General features: G+C 41.3%; 1 protein-coding gene across 1 annotated transcript in view; it reads left to right on the plus strand.

Annotated features, from left to right (window-relative positions):
- Positions 1-9956: 9956 nt before the first annotated feature.
- Positions 9957-19919, plus strand: part of LOC308077529 (R3H domain-containing protein 1-like) — a gene marked incomplete at both ends in the record, with an annotated part of 59644 nt that continues 49681 nt past the window's right edge. Inside the window, 3 exons of the mRNA XM_080418277.1 lie at positions 9957-10067; positions 13129-13203; positions 14758-14842. Of these exons, the coding sequence (XP_080274403.1) occupies positions 9957-10067; positions 13129-13203; positions 14758-14842 (271 nt within the window). The remainder of the gene's footprint in view (positions 10068-13128; positions 13204-14757; positions 14843-19919) is intronic.

Here is a 19919-nt window from a genome sequence, read left to right on the forward strand (position 1 = left end):
GGGAAAAATGAATGGGGACTGCAACATTTTTGACATGAAGTCCCATGTTTTTATTTTCTTGATAAGTCAGTATCCGTTATCAACATTACATTTAATTATGACACCATATCAAAATAAAATATTTTTGATTTACATAACTTTTTTTTCTTTTGAAATTTTTTTTTTTCACATCAGGAGGATATTGTAATGACCATTAGACTCGAAGTATGTGCGGGATGCAATTTGCATACAGATGTGAGGGGACTTCATTTAATTGACCACATTTTTTTTTTTTAACGTATTTTAAAAGGAAAAATCATCTCTCTCTCACACTTATGCCACTGTGCCAGTGATCATCCTCCTCAGTGCCAATGTTGGCACCCGTGCCTACCCCTGCCCTATAGGCTCTATGCACAGCAGCCATATTGGAAAGACATTGGGCATCTTCCTTCCTTCACAGATGTTGCCAATGATACTAATAAAGGCTCTGTTGCATTTAGTGTAGCACAGAGGTTCTGAAACTTTTTAATTTCAAGGACCCCCGTATCTATCTATCTATCTTATCCTGCATATTATATCACATGGACAAAAAAGTGGCAAACACGCACACTCATGCACACGCACGCACACACACACGCACGCACGCACGCACGCACGCACACACACACACACACACACACACACACTCTACAAGATCACGTTGTGAGCTTGTAAATCAACAAATCTCGCAGGTGCAAAAAGTGTGAAAACCACTGATCTAGAATATAATTTGAGTTAATGATTAAGAAATATATATATATATATATTTAGTAATTTTGTAATGAATTAAATGTTCCTATACTTCTCCAGGTACTGGGGTCCTGGTCACTGTGGTCAGCCTAATTACAATAGTACAGTGTGTTGAGTTTAACGTTCAAGGTAGAGGATGGAACCACATGCCGTGTTCTTCTCTTGACGAGTGGATCTGTGAAAGAGTTCTGTGCTGAAATCATCAAGTTTGGAGGACATCGGCAACTCAGTACACCTTGTCCTTTGATGAGTTCCAATTTGGCATCATGTGATCACATCTCCTAAAGGGCGGATTTCCCCCTTAAAGGACGACATCGCCCATTTTCAACCGGTCTTCATATAATAGGTCCTCACTAATGCTCATGGTAAAATGGTACAATTTTTTTCTACTCAGTCTATGTCTCATAGGAGGGCTGTGGACAGTTCAGAATCCCGTCTACCAGTGACATCATCGATGGGGAATCCAAGCTAATAGAAACGGCAGGCTTTGTATTCCTGGAAAGTTGCAATGCAATAATTGAAGCCATTGATCTCACGTTCATAAAAATCTAAATACAAAATTTGAAATCTTGTTGGAAAAAAAATCCTGCCTAATGATGATGTCACTGGTAGACGGGTTTCTGGACTGTCCACAGTCCACAGTCTGAGACACAGACCGAGTAGATTTTTTTTTTACCATTTTATCATGAGTATTAGTGAGGAGTGGACCTATTATATGAATGAATATTGAAAATTGGTGAAGTCGTCCTTTAATTCACATCAATAGTGTTTTGGCTTCAAATAAAGTTTATTATTATTATTAGTAGTAGCATAGTAGCATTATGTTGGTAGAAATAAACAAATAAGTCATATTACAATGTACTTATTATACTTACAATCATGCAATAAAGTATTATAGGTGATGGGCAAAATGCACATTACATTAATGTAAACAGAAGTCCACACAGTTACTGTAAGTAATATTCTGAACATTAATCTCTGACATTGGACTCTTGTAATCAATATGGAAATGATAGAAGTACTCTAGCCCCACTTTGTGGTGGTTGAATGTTTCACTACTAGATTTGGAAGGTTTAACAGTACTGAACAGAAGTACTTATGGTTTAATAGAACACCTGGTAGGCTGTGCTGAGAGGACATATTATTGATTATACTTCAGCAGCAAAAACTAAACTATGTGAGATTAAATTAGAAGATGAGCTAATCATCTGGGGACCCCCCCCCCCAATTTATATAATAATAATAATAAATTGGGTTCAATGTGCAACATTGTTTTATCACTCAACAGTAAACAAACCAACATACAGTATAAATGTATACAGGATATCTGCACATTTATAAAGTTACAATTTAAGAGACATTCTCAAGGACACTTTGATACAAAGCCTGAAGAGCTGAGCATCGAACCGTGTGTGTGTGTGTGTGTGTGTGTGTGTGTGTGTGTGTGCGCGTGTGCGCGTGCGTGCGTGCGTGCGTGCGTGCGTGCGTGCGTGCGTGCGTGCGTGCGTGCGTGCGTGCATGAATGCGTGCGTGTGGTCCCCCAGTTCACATGATTATTTCTGGGGTTGCGGCCTGAAAAGATTGAGAACCCCTGCTCTAAGGAAGAATCTCTGCTACAGATGATCAGGTCAATGCCATTCACTATCCTATTATACATTTCAAGATGGGGTGCTGTGATTTTCAGTGATCCCCCCCCCCCTAAAACATAATCATCAGGTATTATGGTTATACTAGGAGGAAGATTTTTTTCAAAAAAGTCTACATAAAGTGTTAAATTATGTTTTTATATGGACACGCCTCCAGTTCATTAAGTATACCTGGTTCTCACCTTAGCACCTCCTCCACCACCTTAGCACCACCCACCTGTCCTAGTCCCTCCTCCTCATGCCCACACCTGTTGTGTTATGATAATGAGGGGGCTGGGGTATAATTTTACTGTGTCATTAAAGGGCTGTTTTTCTATTGGCACGTTTGACCCTCAAGGTTTCAGCCTCCAGGAAGAAACTTAAAATAGTCAGAGAAGACATAAAACACCATAAAAACACCACCAGGGGGCTTAATGAAGTTCTATCAACCTCATAGACACATGAAAAACTGAAAAAAGTGCAAAACCATGGCACCACCTCTTTAACAAACCTCTGTCCGTCATTCTGTCTGATCCACATGTTTCTCCTCAGTGGGTTTTTCACTTTCGCCAAATGTAATAGTCCGGTAGCCGCTGAGGTGGGTGTGAAATGTGGTATAAAGCAGTTTTTTATTGGTCCAAAATATTGTCTATATACATACATTCATGAGACACCTGCTGACCAGCTGTCAGTATTGACATGTTTTTTAATGGGGGGTTATGTGTGACTATACCTCTCTATTACACAATATACTACTGAAAATGTCTTGGACCTAGACATGTTGTTTTCTATGTACTTGTATGCATAACCACCCTGTCGGGCTTTACATTTCAATAATGACCACCTCCCCATGCATTATCCCGCTTATTACACGGCTACTTAATAAATAATACATAAATAAATTGACCCAGAAGTAACAACAAAACAAAGTTTTTCCTTGCTTACGGAAATGAAAGTATTCCATAAGTATTGGGCTGGGCGGACAAGTTCGCCTCGGAAAACAAATGACAGTATTCCATAAGGTAACTTGTGGAATATCTATATACTCTACTTACCTGTAATACCGCCGGATTTGCCCCGGGGCGACTGTGTTTTGGGGGCGAGCGTTTTGGTATTCCCCCGTTGTTGTGCCACGATAAACAAGGAAGTGCAGTGGATCAAATATAATTACTTTCTGGTTATTGCATCGTCTATATCTCACTTCAAATGTTTTCAAAAACATTCTTGAGAGCAATGTTTAGTTGTAAATGACATTGTTTGTTTGTTTACATGGCTGTCATGTTGGATAAAGCATAAAACCAAGCAGTGCAGGTTGACATGAGCAGGTGTTCTGAGTATCTGATTACAGAGCGGTCCGTTATAGAGCTCATCGGTCATTGTCCAGAAATAATGACCGATGACTGACCAATCAGAATCGAGCATTCAACCAAGCCGTGTAATAATGAAATGTAATCTATAGTCCTAGTGTATGATATTGAGCTTTGTTGTTAAGTGTTGAGTAATTAGCATAATTAGCGTTATTAACCATTATTGGCCACTAAAAGTCAAGAACGAGTGGGGTATGCTTTGGGTATGACATTTTTTCTAAAGGTGGTTTTTAGGTCATTCAATGCCTTAATAACAAATTCCCAACTGCTGACCTTCTTTGCTGACCTTTTTCAGAATCAGGTAACTTTATTAGAATACATGGACTGTTGGAGGTACAAGCACAGCTATCAATTGAGGGTCCTTGAAATGAAAATGTTTGAGTACCACTGTCTTAGCTGTGTATTTCTAAAACTGTACATGTTCGTCCTTCGCGTGCGAAGATGACCATTGACTTCACGATGTCTTGTGGGTGCAAAGATGGCTGATGAGGCCGATCCTCGCACGAAATGTCCGGTTGCAGTGAGGGCATGTGATGGCTGAAGGATGGCTGGGTGAGAGGGATGAACTGGCTCTGGTTTTGCGGAGCTGTCGCTTCAGTTCAGCTTCATGGATGCGGCGCTTTTCAGACTCTGCTACACCATGCTTGACTGTAGAGCGCCAGTTGGAGCGGTGTTGGGCATCGGCCTCCCAGGTCTCTGGATCCAGACCACAGCTTTTGAGACTCGCCTTTAGGGTGTCCTTATAGCGTTTCCGCTGGCCGCCGCGTGAGCGCTTGCCATGGTGTAGTTCACCGTACAGCAGCCTTTTTGGTAGGCGTTCATCTGGCATGCGGCAGACATGGCCAGCCCATCTCAGCTGGGAGCGCTTGAGCATGGCATAGATGCTCTCCATTTCAGCCCTGTGGAGGACCTCAGTGTCTGGGACCTTGTCCTGCCATTTGATGCAGGACAAGGTGCAGCCTCCTGAGGCATCTCATATGGAAGGCATTGAGCTGCTTTGCATGCCGGCTATACACAGTCCATGTCTCACAGGCGTACAGCAGGGAGGGGAGGACAACAGCACGGTAGACTTTCAGTTTAGTCTGTAGGCTGAGCCCTCTACGCTCCCAGACAGAAGTGCGAAGTCTGCCGAAGGCGGCGCTTCCATGGGCTACCCTGTGCATGAACTCCTCATCGATGTTGCCCACGCGAGATAGGGTGCTACCTAAGTAGACAAACTTTTCAGCAGCTTTAAGGTGTTCACCATTTACGCTGATGAGGGGCTCAGTGTACAGGGCTCCAGGAGCAGGTTGGTACATCACCTCTGTTTTCTTTGTGCTGATGGTAAGGCCAAAGTCTGTGCATGCTGTAGCGAGGTTATTCATGCTCAGCTGCATTTCTAGCTGGTTGGAAGCATTCAATGCACAGTCGTCTGCAAAGAGGAAGTCGCAAACAGTGGTCGTCTGCACTTTGGTCTTTGCCTGGAGTCTTCGCAGATTGAACAGCTTGCCATCAGTGTGGTAGCGCGCAGGAAGACTATCTACTACTATACATGGGGATCGATCGGTCTGAAACTGTACGAAATGTTGCACTACCCCTTTAAGGGCAGTGCATAATAGGGGTGGCCAGGTTGGCGGCCTTCTGTTTGGCCAGAAGCCTATATTTGGGTGTTTGGTGAAAGACTTGGAGGCTTGAGGGTATTCAGCCTAATACTTGGTAAGGAAACTTGTGAACCAATGGTAATGCTTTTCTAAGTCATTTTGGCAATATGGTGACATGTTTTAATGAGTGGCATTCTAAATCCCCTTTACAGAATTTGGCAAGTGTGGCATTTTATGAGGGGGGACTGGGACACTGCCATCAGTAAAGGGTAGGGGGATGCGTTTTAAGAGGGTTTTTTATATCAATCTTAGGCCTGCTGTTAGCCTAATTTATTGTCTGTATTTCCAGAGCCTCCAGGTCCTTTCTATGGTTAACTCCATTCTATCCGGTGGGCATTTATCAGTGGGAACCTTAAAGGGATACTAGGTAACTTCGCAGATCTGTGTGTGTACACACACTCCCCCCTCCCCTCTCTGACGGGTATCAAAGTGATTGCTGTCTGTGATGCATTCATTGATTAGAGTGAGCACTAACGAGGTTGACACTTTTATGGCCCTATCAATCAACTCAGTGCACAACCCCTTTGAAGTTCAAAGGGATCAATTAAGAGCTCCGGCCGAGACCCCCCTCTCCCCCCACAGACTTTTCAGTCCCTGCAAAGGGATAGCCTGGGATCCAGCCTGCTTCGCTACGTTCGGCGGACTTTTTTTTCTCTCTTCGCTTCTCAGTCTGGAGAGCACCCTATTGACTCGTTTTGCAGAACTACACTGGAACTACATAATTACGTTGGGCAACGTCATTGCTGATTGGATGTTGTTCAAACGAATGACGAATCACAACGATCACACTGTTTTTTTTGTCCCGCCCCGCACCACAGACCAATCAGAAGCCACGGTTCGATTCCTACCTTATGCCATGTCCCGCCTCCCTTGGAGATAGGAGGCTTTCCAGACTGAGAATCGAAGAGAGAAAATAAAGTCCGCCGAACGTAGCGAAGCAGGCTGGATACCAGGCTAGCAAAGGGATGAATGTCAATATAAACAGTGGAATGTTTGATTGATTGATTGATGTAGTTTATTTAGAAAGACATGAGAATAGTACATGACAGTACATAACAGTACATGGAAGTACAAATTCACAATACAAGGTCTACTAAACTGGAAACTCTCATTAAGCACTAAGCTTGTTTAAGATGAGAACCCCATGCACACAAATCATGATGTCATATAAGAGGCAGACAGATATACACACTACTATACAGAATGTCATACAATCAGCTTTCAGGTTACTGGTATGACGAGAGGAAAAAATAAATAAATATATATATATACAAAAGAGGAAAAGGAAGGAGGGGGGGGGGGGGGTGGGGGGTTAGGTTAAGACTTAGACAGGGGCCATTTTCGAATTGCAGCCTCCTGATGTCAACCTAAACAGTGGAACAAAACCAAAATACAGCCAGAGGGATGTGTCTTTCTGCAGGAAAACACACCTGCATAATTATATAGTGGCTGATAGCTGGAAAAATGCAAAATAAAAATATAGGCTCAAAGTTACCTTACTTTACGTACTTTAGTTACATTTTGACGCCAATACTTTTTGAATTCCGGACTTTTAATTTTAACAAAGTATTTCTACATTGCAGTATTGATACCTTTACTTAAGTAAAACGTTTGAGTACTTTTTCCACCACTGACAATGGCGATTGTGCAACGCAATGGGAAACGGTGGGGCGCTAGACCAGCGCCGGTCGGGGAAAATAAATACATAAATAAATAGACCACTCGATCGCTATAGTGTCCTGCCAACAGTGGGCGGACATTCAGGCCCATCTGACCGCCTATGGCTTTGGGTTGGAGTCCCGATGGCCTTTGCTGCATGTCACTCCCCATCTCTTCCTGTCAGCCTACTGTCCATAAAGGCATAAAAGCCCCAAAATAAATCTTAAAAAAAGAAAAGAAAAATACCACAAGTAGAAAGTACTCACTATACACAATGTCATGGCATCGTGACGTGTTGTGTGCTTGTAGATCTGCACTATTTTGTAAGTATTTATGAAAATGTTTACTAAGGAATTAAAATCAAGTGTAAAGTCTGGATAAAACCTCATTCACTTGAATGGGGTGTCTTTGCTTCTGCAGCCTGTAGGAGGTGAAACAGTGACATCTGCTGGGCCACTGATGGGAACAGCAGGCAATTTCATTCTTCCGTATGAGCTTAAATTTGAAGATGTCTCTGTTACCGCCTGGTCCTGACTAACTACATTTATATTTATATAAAAATATATAAATAATATATTTGTATACTTATTTATACTTGTGAATAGCCAAATAGCCATTCGATCAACAAGTTCACTGAAGCTCACAATGCGTTGCAATCTAACACGTTGTGTTACTTAAACAGGCCATAAACCAGACAGACGACAGAGGCTGACTCGTGGCAGACAAAAGCCTGGTTTGTACTTCATCGCATGGCGGTGTTGTGCAACGAACAAAGCAGATCTATAAGCTCAGGATGCAACACAGATTTAACTTTATATTGTGTGTAACTTGGCATGTTTTGTATGAACAATTGAACTTGTGAACTATAAGTCTGTTCTCTCACACTCACTGCCTACTGTAAAATTTATTTTTTCCCCCGTCTTTTTCCGGGCTATCTGGCCGGTCTCGGGCCTAAAATTATGATCATTTCTCGAGTCGGGCCTGGTTTGATCATGATGGTGCTTTTGTAAGAGACATGGTTATAAACTGTTGTTCTATTCTGTCTGTGTTCTTAACTGAGTTGGTCTGGGGTCAAATGTAAAGGTTCCAATTGTACACTCTCAGAGTTACAGATCTGTAAGGGTCCATTTGGTTCCATTTGTACACTCTCAGAGTTCCAGACCTGTAAGGGTCCAAATGGTTCCATTTGTACACTCTCAGAGTTACAGACCTGTAAGGGTCCATTTGGTTCCATTTGTACACTCTCAGAGTTACAGACCTGTAAGGGTCCATTTGGTTCCATTTGTACACTCTCAGAGTTACAGACCTGTAAGGGTCCATTTGGTTCCATTTGTACACTCTCAGAGTTACAGACCTGTAAGGGTCCATTTGGTTCCATTTGTACACTCTCAGAGTTACAGACCCGTAAGGGTCCATTTGGTTCCATTTGAACACTCTCAGAGTTACAGACCCGTAAGGGTGCATTTGGTTCCACTTGTACACTCTCAGAGTTACAGACCTGTAAGGGTCCATTTGGTTCCATTTGAACACTCTCAGAGTTACAGACCTGTAAGGGTCCATTTGGTTCCATTTGTACACTCTCTCAGAGTAACAGACCTGTAAGGGTCCATTTGGTTCCATTTGAACACTCTCAGAGTTACAGACCCCTAAGGGTCCATTTGGTTCCATTTGAACACTCTCAGAGTTACAGACCTGTAAGGGTCCATTTGGTTCCATTTGTACACTCTTTCAGAGTAACAGAGAACTGTCTGGCTTAAAAGGCACCGTTTGAGATTGTTTACAGAACATCTACATTAGGGTTGTATTAAAATTTTTAAAGAGTTTGATTCTTAAATATATAAACATGCTGGAAATGTCTTACCATCATAAATACACATATAGTTCACTTTTACACCGCAGAGAGAGAGAGAGAGAGAGAGAGAGAGAGAGAGAGAGAGAGAGAGAGAGAGAGAGAGAGAGAGAGGAGAGAGAGAGAGAGAGAGAGAGAGAGAGAGAGCGAGCGAGCGAGCGTGCATCCTGTATTTGCTTCCTCATATCGTTGATGTCAGGTAGAAACCTTGTATGTCCAAAACTGCATCTTTACATGATACAGTTTAATATGAATAAAACATAAAAAATCCCCCCCCCCCCCCCCCACACACCCACACACACACACACACACAACGACTTTCAACCTCCCTGGCCTGTTTTGGACATGTAATGGGCGAAACATTTTTCATTTCATCAAAATTTGCAGATCTACAAGCCCAATATGTGTCACATGGTAACACTTTTTGAGATTGGAGATCGGCTATCTTCGCTTCCTTAGCACAAAGTATAAAATAGGGCATTCATTTATATAAAAACAACATAAAATGGGTAGATATGAGGTTTCTGCCTGACAGTGACGATATGAAACTGTGTGACGAAACGTCTTACCTCTGCTCTGTGGTCACACACACACACACACACACACACACACACACACACACACACACACACACACACACACACACACACACACACACACACACACACACACACACACACACACACACACACACAGTACATCCTCCATTTTGACTCGCAACACAGGAAGGAAGTGAACTTTAGACTCCATGTTCACACAGAGATTAGAGTGAGACGACACAGATCTAACCCTCTAGTGTGATAAATGCAGGGTAAGTATTTTCATTCTATATATATATTCTTTAAAAAAATACATTGTATTGTATTTTGAAAAACGAATGTGACTGTGGTCTGCTATGATGTCACTCTTTGGGTCTTGTTTCTAAAGTGTAGTTACTAGTTGTTTTTTTGGGTCTTGTTTCGGTCGGTCGGCTATGAGCATGGTATTTTTATGGTCTGAAATAAAAGGATATGTGACCAACGAGTCGTGAAAGCAGTGAAAACCGATTATGTTCCGTGAGGCCGCCTCTCTCCTCCAGAGGAGAGCCCGCTGCATGGGGGCGGACTGTCACACGGTCCCCCGTGGTCCCCCTTGCCCGGTTCTCACCGGGTGGAGCGGGGTATTGCAGCATTTGTGACGCCGACGTGGATTAAACACACACCCACAAAAACGAACATTAAAGTTACTACATACTGTCATTAATTAATAATAATAATAACCTTTATCACCGACAAATCACAACAGATCACTCTGCTCTGCTCTGCTCTCGGCGAGCCGAGCAAGTGGAGCTCTCCCCGCTGCAGCATGTTTTGTGTGTGTGTGTGTGTGTGTGTGTGTGTGTGTGTGTGTGTGTGTGTGTGTGTGTGTGTGTGTGTGTGTGTGTGTGTGTGTGTGTGTGTGTGTCAGTGGTGGAAAAAGTACTACATTTTTTACTTAAGTAAAAGTATCAATACTGCAATGCAAGTAAAAGTCCGGAATTCAAAATGAAAGGTCCTTACACACCGGCGATTATGCGATGCGACGCAAATAAACGATCCGAAAATCCGAAATATTCGGTCAGCAAATTAAAACGCCTCTGCCTTTACAGACCAAACGTGACGCGTATATGCGTATATATATTCATATATTCATTAAAATTCGTTATGCAGAGTGTCCCATTTCACAAGTTTTCAAATGTTTAAAAATCTGCAGATCTACAAGCGGAGGGTCGCTGCACATGGGGTCCTCGCAACCAAAAAACGACAAGCAGGTTAAATGAGAGAGAGAGAGAGAGAGAGAGAGAGAGAGAGAGAGAGAGAGAGAGAGAGAGATCACCGCGCATCACTACCAGGGGGGTCTGTAGCATCTCATAATGTAATATCGGTTCATAATGTAATAAACTAAATGTAATAAAAGCTCATAATGTAATAATTACCTCATAATGTAATAAAAACAACAATTTGAGCCGTTATTACGTTATGAACTGTTATTACATTATGAGCGGCTACGCAAGGTTCTTAATGTAACAAAAATCGGTTATTATGTTACGCGCTCATGATTTTATTACATTATGAGCTAATTATTACATTATGAGCTTTTATTTAGTTTATTACATTATGAACCGTTATTACATTATGAGCCGTTATTACATTATGAGTTGCTACAGGGTCCTTGGGAGTGTTCCTACATCAGTGCAGCATTTCGTTCATAATGTTCCATTGTAGCCTACTCACAGCCCTCTTGGAAGCAGTCCAGGTCCAAGGTCATGTGTTGGTTCATGTCCATTGCTGTTGCAAATTCCAAGCCATATTGTAGTATAGCCTAATCCAGTGTTGTGTTCTAGTTTTTTTTTGAAGGTATACTATGATTATTCCCTGCCTCCCACACGCACGGCATGCGCACGTCTATAATTAATTAAATGTAAAAAATTTGCACGCGCGCGAAATATTTCATGTGAAAATGTTCCCACACGCAATATGCTTTGTACTGATTTTTCTTTTGTACTGATTTTTCTTACTGATGTCTGATCACCTGAGCTCAACCACTTCCTTTTATGCTGTGCTATGACGCACATACGCGAATACTAATGAAGCACTCTAATCACTGCCTGATTAGAGTACTTCATTATTCGCGTCGTTGTTAATGTGTGAATTCCGTCGCAGCCATTACTTATCACCTCAAGGACAATAGCTTCACACATGATAAGCCATCAACTCAGAGTTAGCCCACACATTCTTGCTGCCCCCCAGCCTTGGGCAGTTAGCGTATCAGAGCGTATCAGCGTCTCAGATACGCTGTTTTGAACAGTTTTTGAAGGTGTACGGTGGCGACGAAAAAAAATCTCAAGGTGTACGACGTACACAGCATCTGACGGTAGAACCCACCACTGGCCTAATCCACAATGAAATGATCGTCCCGTGGTGATTGATCACCGAGTGTTCTTTAGTCATCGCGGAGATCCAAGAAGTTTGCATCAATCACTCATATTTACATCGGCTATTTTCTTTTTATATATATATATATATATATATATATATATATATATATATATATATATATAAAAAGAAAATAGCCGATGTAAATATGAGTGATTGATGCAAACTTCTTGGATCTCCGCGATGACTAAAGAACACTCGTAGATACCTTAAGTATAAGAAACAAAACTTTTGAGACAAGTATGTTAGTCCTTGTCTTTTGTACTATTATGTCTTTTTTATAGATATTATTCTTTTTGATTTAAGTTGAAAGATAAAAAGGGTAGGCATTATTAGCTATGGCTTCAGCACTTTTCTGTACAAGTACTGTTTTATTTTTTATTTAAAATTGTTGCGTGTTAAAATTTTGAACTTTTGATACAGAAATGAAAAAACATTCATTCATTCATACTGTAGGCTACAGTACTTGAGTAAATTTACTTAGTTACTTTACACCACTGCGAGAGAGAGAGAGGCTCGAGTCGCAAAGTGAGTGTGATTCATTCAGCCAAATTCTGCCACTTGCGTTACAAATTGTATTATTTGATCGGCTGGTGATATAACTTAACAATCACAACTTGGTATTTATAAACATAGGCCTACTTGTGTGGATTATGGGGAAATTTGAAAGAAGTCTTGATCGGGGACATACTACGCACTTATGGATTTCTTTGTGAAGAAACACACACCCAAAACAACGAATATTAAAGTTTTTAATCTAGCAGATGTACATCTATAGACAGACAACAAACTAAACAATATAATGGAGAACAGAAGTTTAAGCACAGCTCCAGTCGCCCGGTGGTCACGATGCGGTCGCGAGATGCCGGGCTGTTTCCCCACTGGTGACTCGCGACATGACCGCGATTAACAGATTTCCTTGGTGCGTTTTACACACAGCATTTGCGAATTTATATGAATGTTTTAATTAGCAGCTGTGCATGTTAAAGCATTGAAGATTGTGAAACTTGGGCAACTACATACTTTCGTTAATTAATGAATAACCTTTATCACACACCGAGTGTGTGTGATCACTCTAGGAGCTCTGAATCGGCATGTATGCCGTCCTTCGACCCCTCTCGGCACCGGACGGGTCTCAGACGTTGCTGCGGTCCTGTGTGTGTGTGTGTGTGTGTGTGTGTGTGTGTGTGTGTGTGTGTGTGTGTGTGTGTGTGTGTGCACGCAGTGCACATTGTGTGACCACCCACCCACCTCCCCCACCCCGAGGACAGCCGCGATGGTCTGAACTCTTCTCCCTGGGAGAACGGTGGGGCCGTGGGGGAGAGACAGTGGTGCTTGGCGGTGAGAGAGTCATCCCTGACGGGTTCCCTGGACAGCAGGCAGCGGTACCAAGCGGACTCGTTCAGTTATTTAGCAGCTTGATTATAAACGTTCTATATATTTTTGTATCCATAAATAGGTTATGTAGTAACTAAATATAGACTTATTGATCTACACATTTTCACAAATTTTCCAAAAATAGCAGATCTACAAGCTTGTAGATCTAGAATACATCTAAAGTGACACAGATTAAGGCAGAAACTGGTGGTAGGTGGAGATTAATAGTGTGATCATTTTGGTGGGGGGGTCTTTTTAACAGAGCAGATATAATGTAGCCTGATTATCAGACTGAAGCTTCGTGGAGCTTCACTCAGAGAGTGGGCGGGGTCTATGGTCTGGAACCAGGCTAGATATAATGTCCTGTATTCTGGTGCATTTTATTAAGGAGTTTGATACTTTAACAGGCTTTACTAACATGGGAACATTATGGGTAAATGTTTTAATTTCATCCATCAACAAGCTAAACAGAGACATTGATTTGATGACTGAAGCAATTAAAGAGCCATCTACCACTCATTAATATATATTTATGATTGCATGCAATGAACTAGAATGTATCACTTCGGTATCAAATGGAATATAAAGTGTATAATGTATGTGGGAATGACTGGAGTGTCATAATAAGGGAATAGTTACAGTAGGAGTCAGTGTAACAGCCTGTGATGGTGACTCTTACTCTCCTATTGGTCATATGGTGCACCTTGACTGATGTTTTGCACCATATGTTTCCTATTCAATATTCACATTGATTTCCATAAAAGTCTGATAGCTATAAAGTCAATACAGACTGCACAAATTATTTTAATGGTCAAATCCCTTTTAATCACTCACCTCAGCAATAGAACAACGCGTCACATTTGTTTCTTGAATATCTGTTCTTTTTGCACATGCATGCATCCAAAGGTCCCTCCCCCTTTTAACTGCCTGCTCTTGGAAGCGCAGCATGACACACAGAGGAGTTCTACATAATTAGACATCTGTCAAATTCAGTAAATAAAAACTAACGTTATAAACTCGACTGGACAGAAAAAAAGCCGGTATACAGCCGGCAGCTAACATGTTGGATCTGTAGAACATTAGTTCATCTTAAGATCTATGTTGTTGATCCTCCTGTCGGCGACATCTGGGAATATCACTGTAATGATCAATGGAATGACATGAGCGTAAATGTGCGCACTCCTTCATACAAGAGACGCACACACACACACGCACCAAACATTTCTGCTTTTCACAACAGTTAACGGGTGGGGCTACTTCAGATACAATAATTTAATTCACTTTATCGCTCAAATACCAGCAGAAGCTGACGTCTCAGTGGTGCATGAGTTTTTACGTAGTTTTCCACTTGATTGGTTGATTGGGTGATTTGTCAGCATGAGAAATATGATGTGTGGTGTGAGTGCGTGTGAAGAGCGTCATTTGCGTGTGTCTCACGCTCATTGCGTGAGAGTTGGCAGCTCTGGTTAAGGAACAGTGTGTTAACAGCTTGATGTAGCTTCCATCTCTCATTGTCAGTTGATGTGTGAAATACAGGTGGAATACTTTAAACTGATGAGTAAGAAGATCTCTGACCTGAGGGAGAAGAGTCAGATGAAGATGGGTAAGGTTCTAGCCACGCACGCACGCACGCACGCACGCACGCACACACACACACACACACACACACACACACACACACACACACACACACACACACTCACTCACTCACTCACTCACTCACTCACTCACTCACTCACTCACTCACTCACTCACTCACTCTCTCTCTCTCCCCCACTTTAACTCTATAAACTTTATTGACTGGGCTCCCCAAGGGTTCTGTACTTGGTCCCCTCCTTTTTCCCTTCTACTTCAAATATCTTAGCTGATCTACAAGCTCACAGCTGCCCAGAATAGTGAGTCTAGGGTTGATGTGGCTAAACTAACATCAACTGATCAAACAGACAGACAGACAGACAGACAGACAGACAGACAGTTTGACCAGGAGAGCACAACGCACACAGAGGTTCACATTATCTCCAGTTCTCCTCCCCTCTGAACACTCTGACCAACCAGTAGGACCACAGTACACATGGAGATTAACTATGAATGACTATAATATACTGTAGTCATTGTCAATCTCCACAATGACTACAGTATATGTGAAGAAATTTAAAACTTCAAATTGTTAAAAAACAGGAAACATGTCAAGTATCCTCAGGGCTTCATCAACAATGTAACCTCATTTACTTAAATTGAACGGTGTCCCTCAGGGGTCTATTATTGGTCCCTTATCCGACCCTTTTCCCTCTGCACCAAATTTCTTCACCGGAAATAACAGATCTACAAGCGTCACAATGCTTTGTAAGCTATTTCCACAGAATGTTTGTCCCAGACTAGGGAAGCTAGTGTTCATGAGGTTAATAGTGTTCTACTTACATTAAACTGTTCACTTATACCCAGTGTTGGGCAAGTTACTTTAAAAAAGTAACTTATAGTTATAGTTACTGCTCTCAAAAAGTAACTTAAGTTACTTTACTTTACTTTAAAAATAATAACAATAAGAATAAAGGTTTTTGTGTTGTTCTGAGGCACAGTAAGAGAAAAGACAACTCCCTATCATTGTAGCAATTATCATTATGAAATGTAGTGGAACAATACAACACAAAAGATGTTTAGAAATTTTGACAGGCATCTTTATTGTAGCCTCAACAACCAAGTAGTGCACTTGTAGTGCAATAGTGAGAGTTTACATTTAAAGGTGAGGTAAGTGATATTTTTTGGTTAAAACAAAACGTATTTTGTTAAAAGGATAAAGCACTATATTGTGATAGTAATCATTGCTATAGAGCAGGGGTGTCAAACTCATTTTGGGGTCCGGGCCACATTGGTCAAATGGTGACTTGATGTGGGCCGAAACCAGTTGCGGACGCGCATGCGCGCTCACACGCCTTCAGTTCAGTTATACAGCATCTGTTGTCTCAGACACTGCTACTAACTACGTATATCACTTTTTAATAATGTATTAAGAAGAATAGCTACTTTAATTATTGACATTAAAAACAACAATGCAATTTGTAAGGAGCCCCAATAAACCATTTTAAGTAGAATAATTCAATTTGAAGTTAAACAATACCTGGTTGTGTGGGTGGTTAGGTAACGATTACCATGTTTTAAGCCACGTTTCACTACAGTGCCAGAATTTTTCCAGCAAAATAATTAATTTATAGAACAACAGTCGTGTAAAGTAACTAATTACATTTACTCAAGTACTGTACTTAAGTAAAGATTTGATGTATTTTTACTTTACTAGAGTATTTCCAATTTCCAGTACTTTTACTTCTACTCCACTACATCTCAGTCACTGCTATAACTCCAGTATATCAAATTCTTGGCCGAAACCGAATACCGAATATAGGAAACACTTGGCCGAATGGCTAAAAAATAATAATATATAGGCTACATTTGTTAAAATAAATATTATTTTGTACCATTGCTGTCATCCGACCAAGTGGAGCTTACTATGTAACCCTGCTTGGGTTGTGTCTCTGTGTCTCTGTGTCTCTGTGTCTCTGTGTGCACTGCCTGTGTGCACTGCCTGTGTGCAGCTCCTCTGAGATAAGTAAATGTCCAATTTAGACGTACCATACATCAAATGAAAGGTCTTTGAAAACTGAACACACCTGTCAAGGTTGCGTTTAAGCCCGCCCCTTCCCCCGGAAGCCACGCCCCGGAGAAGGCTCCTAAAAACTCCCCATTGAAACCCCATGTTTACTTATTTTTTTTCATTCTTTTTTTTCTTTTTTTGCGTTCGCTTACCGCGTTCGCGCGTCTTACTTGTGTAGAGCTACATGATTATGGCAACACTTATCATAACTATAATCCATATTTAGATCAGTTATTTAAAACATTTATTGTGTAGAATTATTTATTTACTATTGTGTAGTAATATAATACAGTATGTCTCAAAACATTAGCATGCCATACAGTTGAATTATTGCAAATTAAATAAATATGATTTCAGAAATTAAAACTAATATTGAATAGCCTAACAAAAGGCAATATAATGTCTGCAGTTGCATTATTGCACATTCCCTCCTTTTGGAGAAGTTACTTTCAGTTTCATTTCAGAAAGACACACACACACACGGAAAGACTGGTGACGCGTTACACACACACACACACACACACACACACACACACACACACACACACACACACACACACACACACACACACACACACACACACACACACAATACAAGTTAAAAAAAAGAAAGATAAATCTGTACACATGTCAGTCAAATAAATTGCTTTCACAAGTAATAAGTGAATGATAAGGTCATAGTGCGGAGTAGAACACAGCCTGCTAAAGTAATGGTTCATAAAGTATGGTAATGTGTAAGCTATATTATTTGTATTTTGCATGTTGTAATAGGGACCCCCTTAAGACCTGCAGAGACAAAGGTGGTCCACCCTTTGTTCTCAGAGAAAGGGAGATGTGGTATTATGTGATAATATGGAATGTTGGAATGTTATTGGCTGTGATGCGGATGTGACGTCAGGGTTCATAGTGCATGCTAACGTGGAAGCACATAGCATAGTAGCATTCTCAAGTAACCGGTGTTGTTCATTCATTGACCTGCTGTTGCTTAATAAATACTGTCCGTTACGTCGTTGTAAGAGCCTGCTTATTAAACAACTCGACAAAAACTCAGCTAAAAAACACGTAAACAGGCCTTAATATGTAGCGGAAAACCACCCAATCTGGCAACAGCGAGCTGCCTGTCACCCCTGGCTGTCGCGTGAGCCTTAGATCGAAGGCGTGAGCCTTAGATCAAGACTATCGTAGATGTATTTTATTGAGTCTGGCCTTTACTTTCGTATCTACGAGAGTCTTAGTGACCACCCCCGATTGCCCTGGAATGTCACCAGTAAAGCCCGAAATTCTCCAAACATGTACAAATGCAAAATATAAGGTGCTTACCCAAGGGCTGCCAAGTTTCAGGAAAATCTAGGAGTGAGACTTTAGTGTCATCACATGCACACGCGCCACACGCATGTGTGGCCAGAGCACGCATGCACACGCAGTAATTTTTTTTCACGTTGTTTCCCATTTTATTTCCGTTTTTATTACTTTAATTCGGTTAATTAAGCGGTTAATTCGGTACAAATAAATGTAGGCCTACTCCATGAAGTGTAGATGTGTGGCAAAAAGGAAACGTCGCAGCCGGGCGGTGCGGAACGCATGGATGCATATTCATAGCAGAAAGAGCTTCACATTTAACTATAGCCCTATTAGTCCGGCGTTTTCGCGCCATATTTTGATGGAATCGTGCACTTTACGATAAAAGCATGACATTTGGCACACAGTTAGGGCATGCCATAAGGACCATTTTTGGCTATAGGGCCATCGCAGATTTGTCCTGTGGTAACCATGGCAGCCATTTTCCAAAATGGCCTCCATCTGCTGTTATTTTACCAATAACTCAGGTTCTAGACCACCTAGGGTCTTGATTCTGGTGACTAATCCTACATTTTCAAGGGTGAGGAATACAGTGGTACTATTTAGATTTGTCCTGTGGTAACCATGGCAGCCATTTTTCAAAATGGCCGCCACCTGCTGTCATTTTACCAATAACTCAGGTTCTAGACCACCTAGGATCTTGATTCTGGTGACTAATCCTACATTTTCAAGGATGAGGAATACAGTGGTACTATTTACAACATGCTAGTAACTACCTAACTACATATATCTGGCATTCAGTTAATTGAATAATAGTAAACCCATCAAAATATGTAATGATGTACTACTTGTTGTTAACTAGTTGTATGAACTCTAGTTTTATTTTTGTATTGTTTTATTGGATCTTGTTTAGTCGATACACTTATTTGTTTTAGCTCGTGCTCATTTGATTTTGCTATTTTGTCTCATCTGTTTAAGAAAGTAGGTAGCTGATATATTGCACTTTTACCTTAGCGCTAGGTATACTCTTGGTTGCTTGTTTTTGCAGGAAATGCACTTAAGACTTCTGGTGATTAGTAGTTTTGTTCCCTACCTATGTTGAATGCACTTATTGTAAGTCGCTTTGGATAAAAGCGTCTGCTAAATGACTGTAATGTAATGTGATGTACTGTACATGTTTTCAAACTGACACGTGAGAGTCAAGAATGCAGTACTTCACTGTTTCTTTCATGAGTAGTAGTATTGCATAATTATTTTCAATGGACTATAAGACACAACAAAGGCAGAGTACTCATGAGTCATAGCCTAATGGCATATTCAATAAAGCCAGATAATCTACACAATGTTAGTTGCACAGTCCACCACAGTAGCAAATGGCAGTACACTGAAGTGCTGCCTTAACACATCTGCATTGTCCACTGCATCCCTTTTTGCAACCACAAGGAACTGAAGGCACTTGTGAAGTCACCATAGGTTTTCCAGGTCTCCCATGCCGTCTTCTTGCCTCTGCCTCCAAAAGATGACACTGTGTCACATCCAGTAAAGGCATGGAACATGGGTAAGGCTAAGCATCGATCTGGGCCTAATGCCCTTGCCATCTCATGAGCTGCTAAGTTACTGAAACTTTCCCCAGTTCAAAAAGCAACCCACGGCTCAGTCAAGTGGAGGCGTTGGGCTGCCGTTACTGCCAGGACCAGCACATCCGTGTCTACTGTGATTATTGTCACCTTGCTGT

Source organism: Gymnoscopelus braueri (genome assembly GCF_963280865.1).
Source record: "Gymnoscopelus braueri genome assembly, chromosome: 21".
Classification (NCBI taxonomy): domain Eukaryota; kingdom Metazoa; phylum Chordata; class Actinopteri; order Myctophiformes; family Myctophidae; genus Gymnoscopelus; species Gymnoscopelus braueri.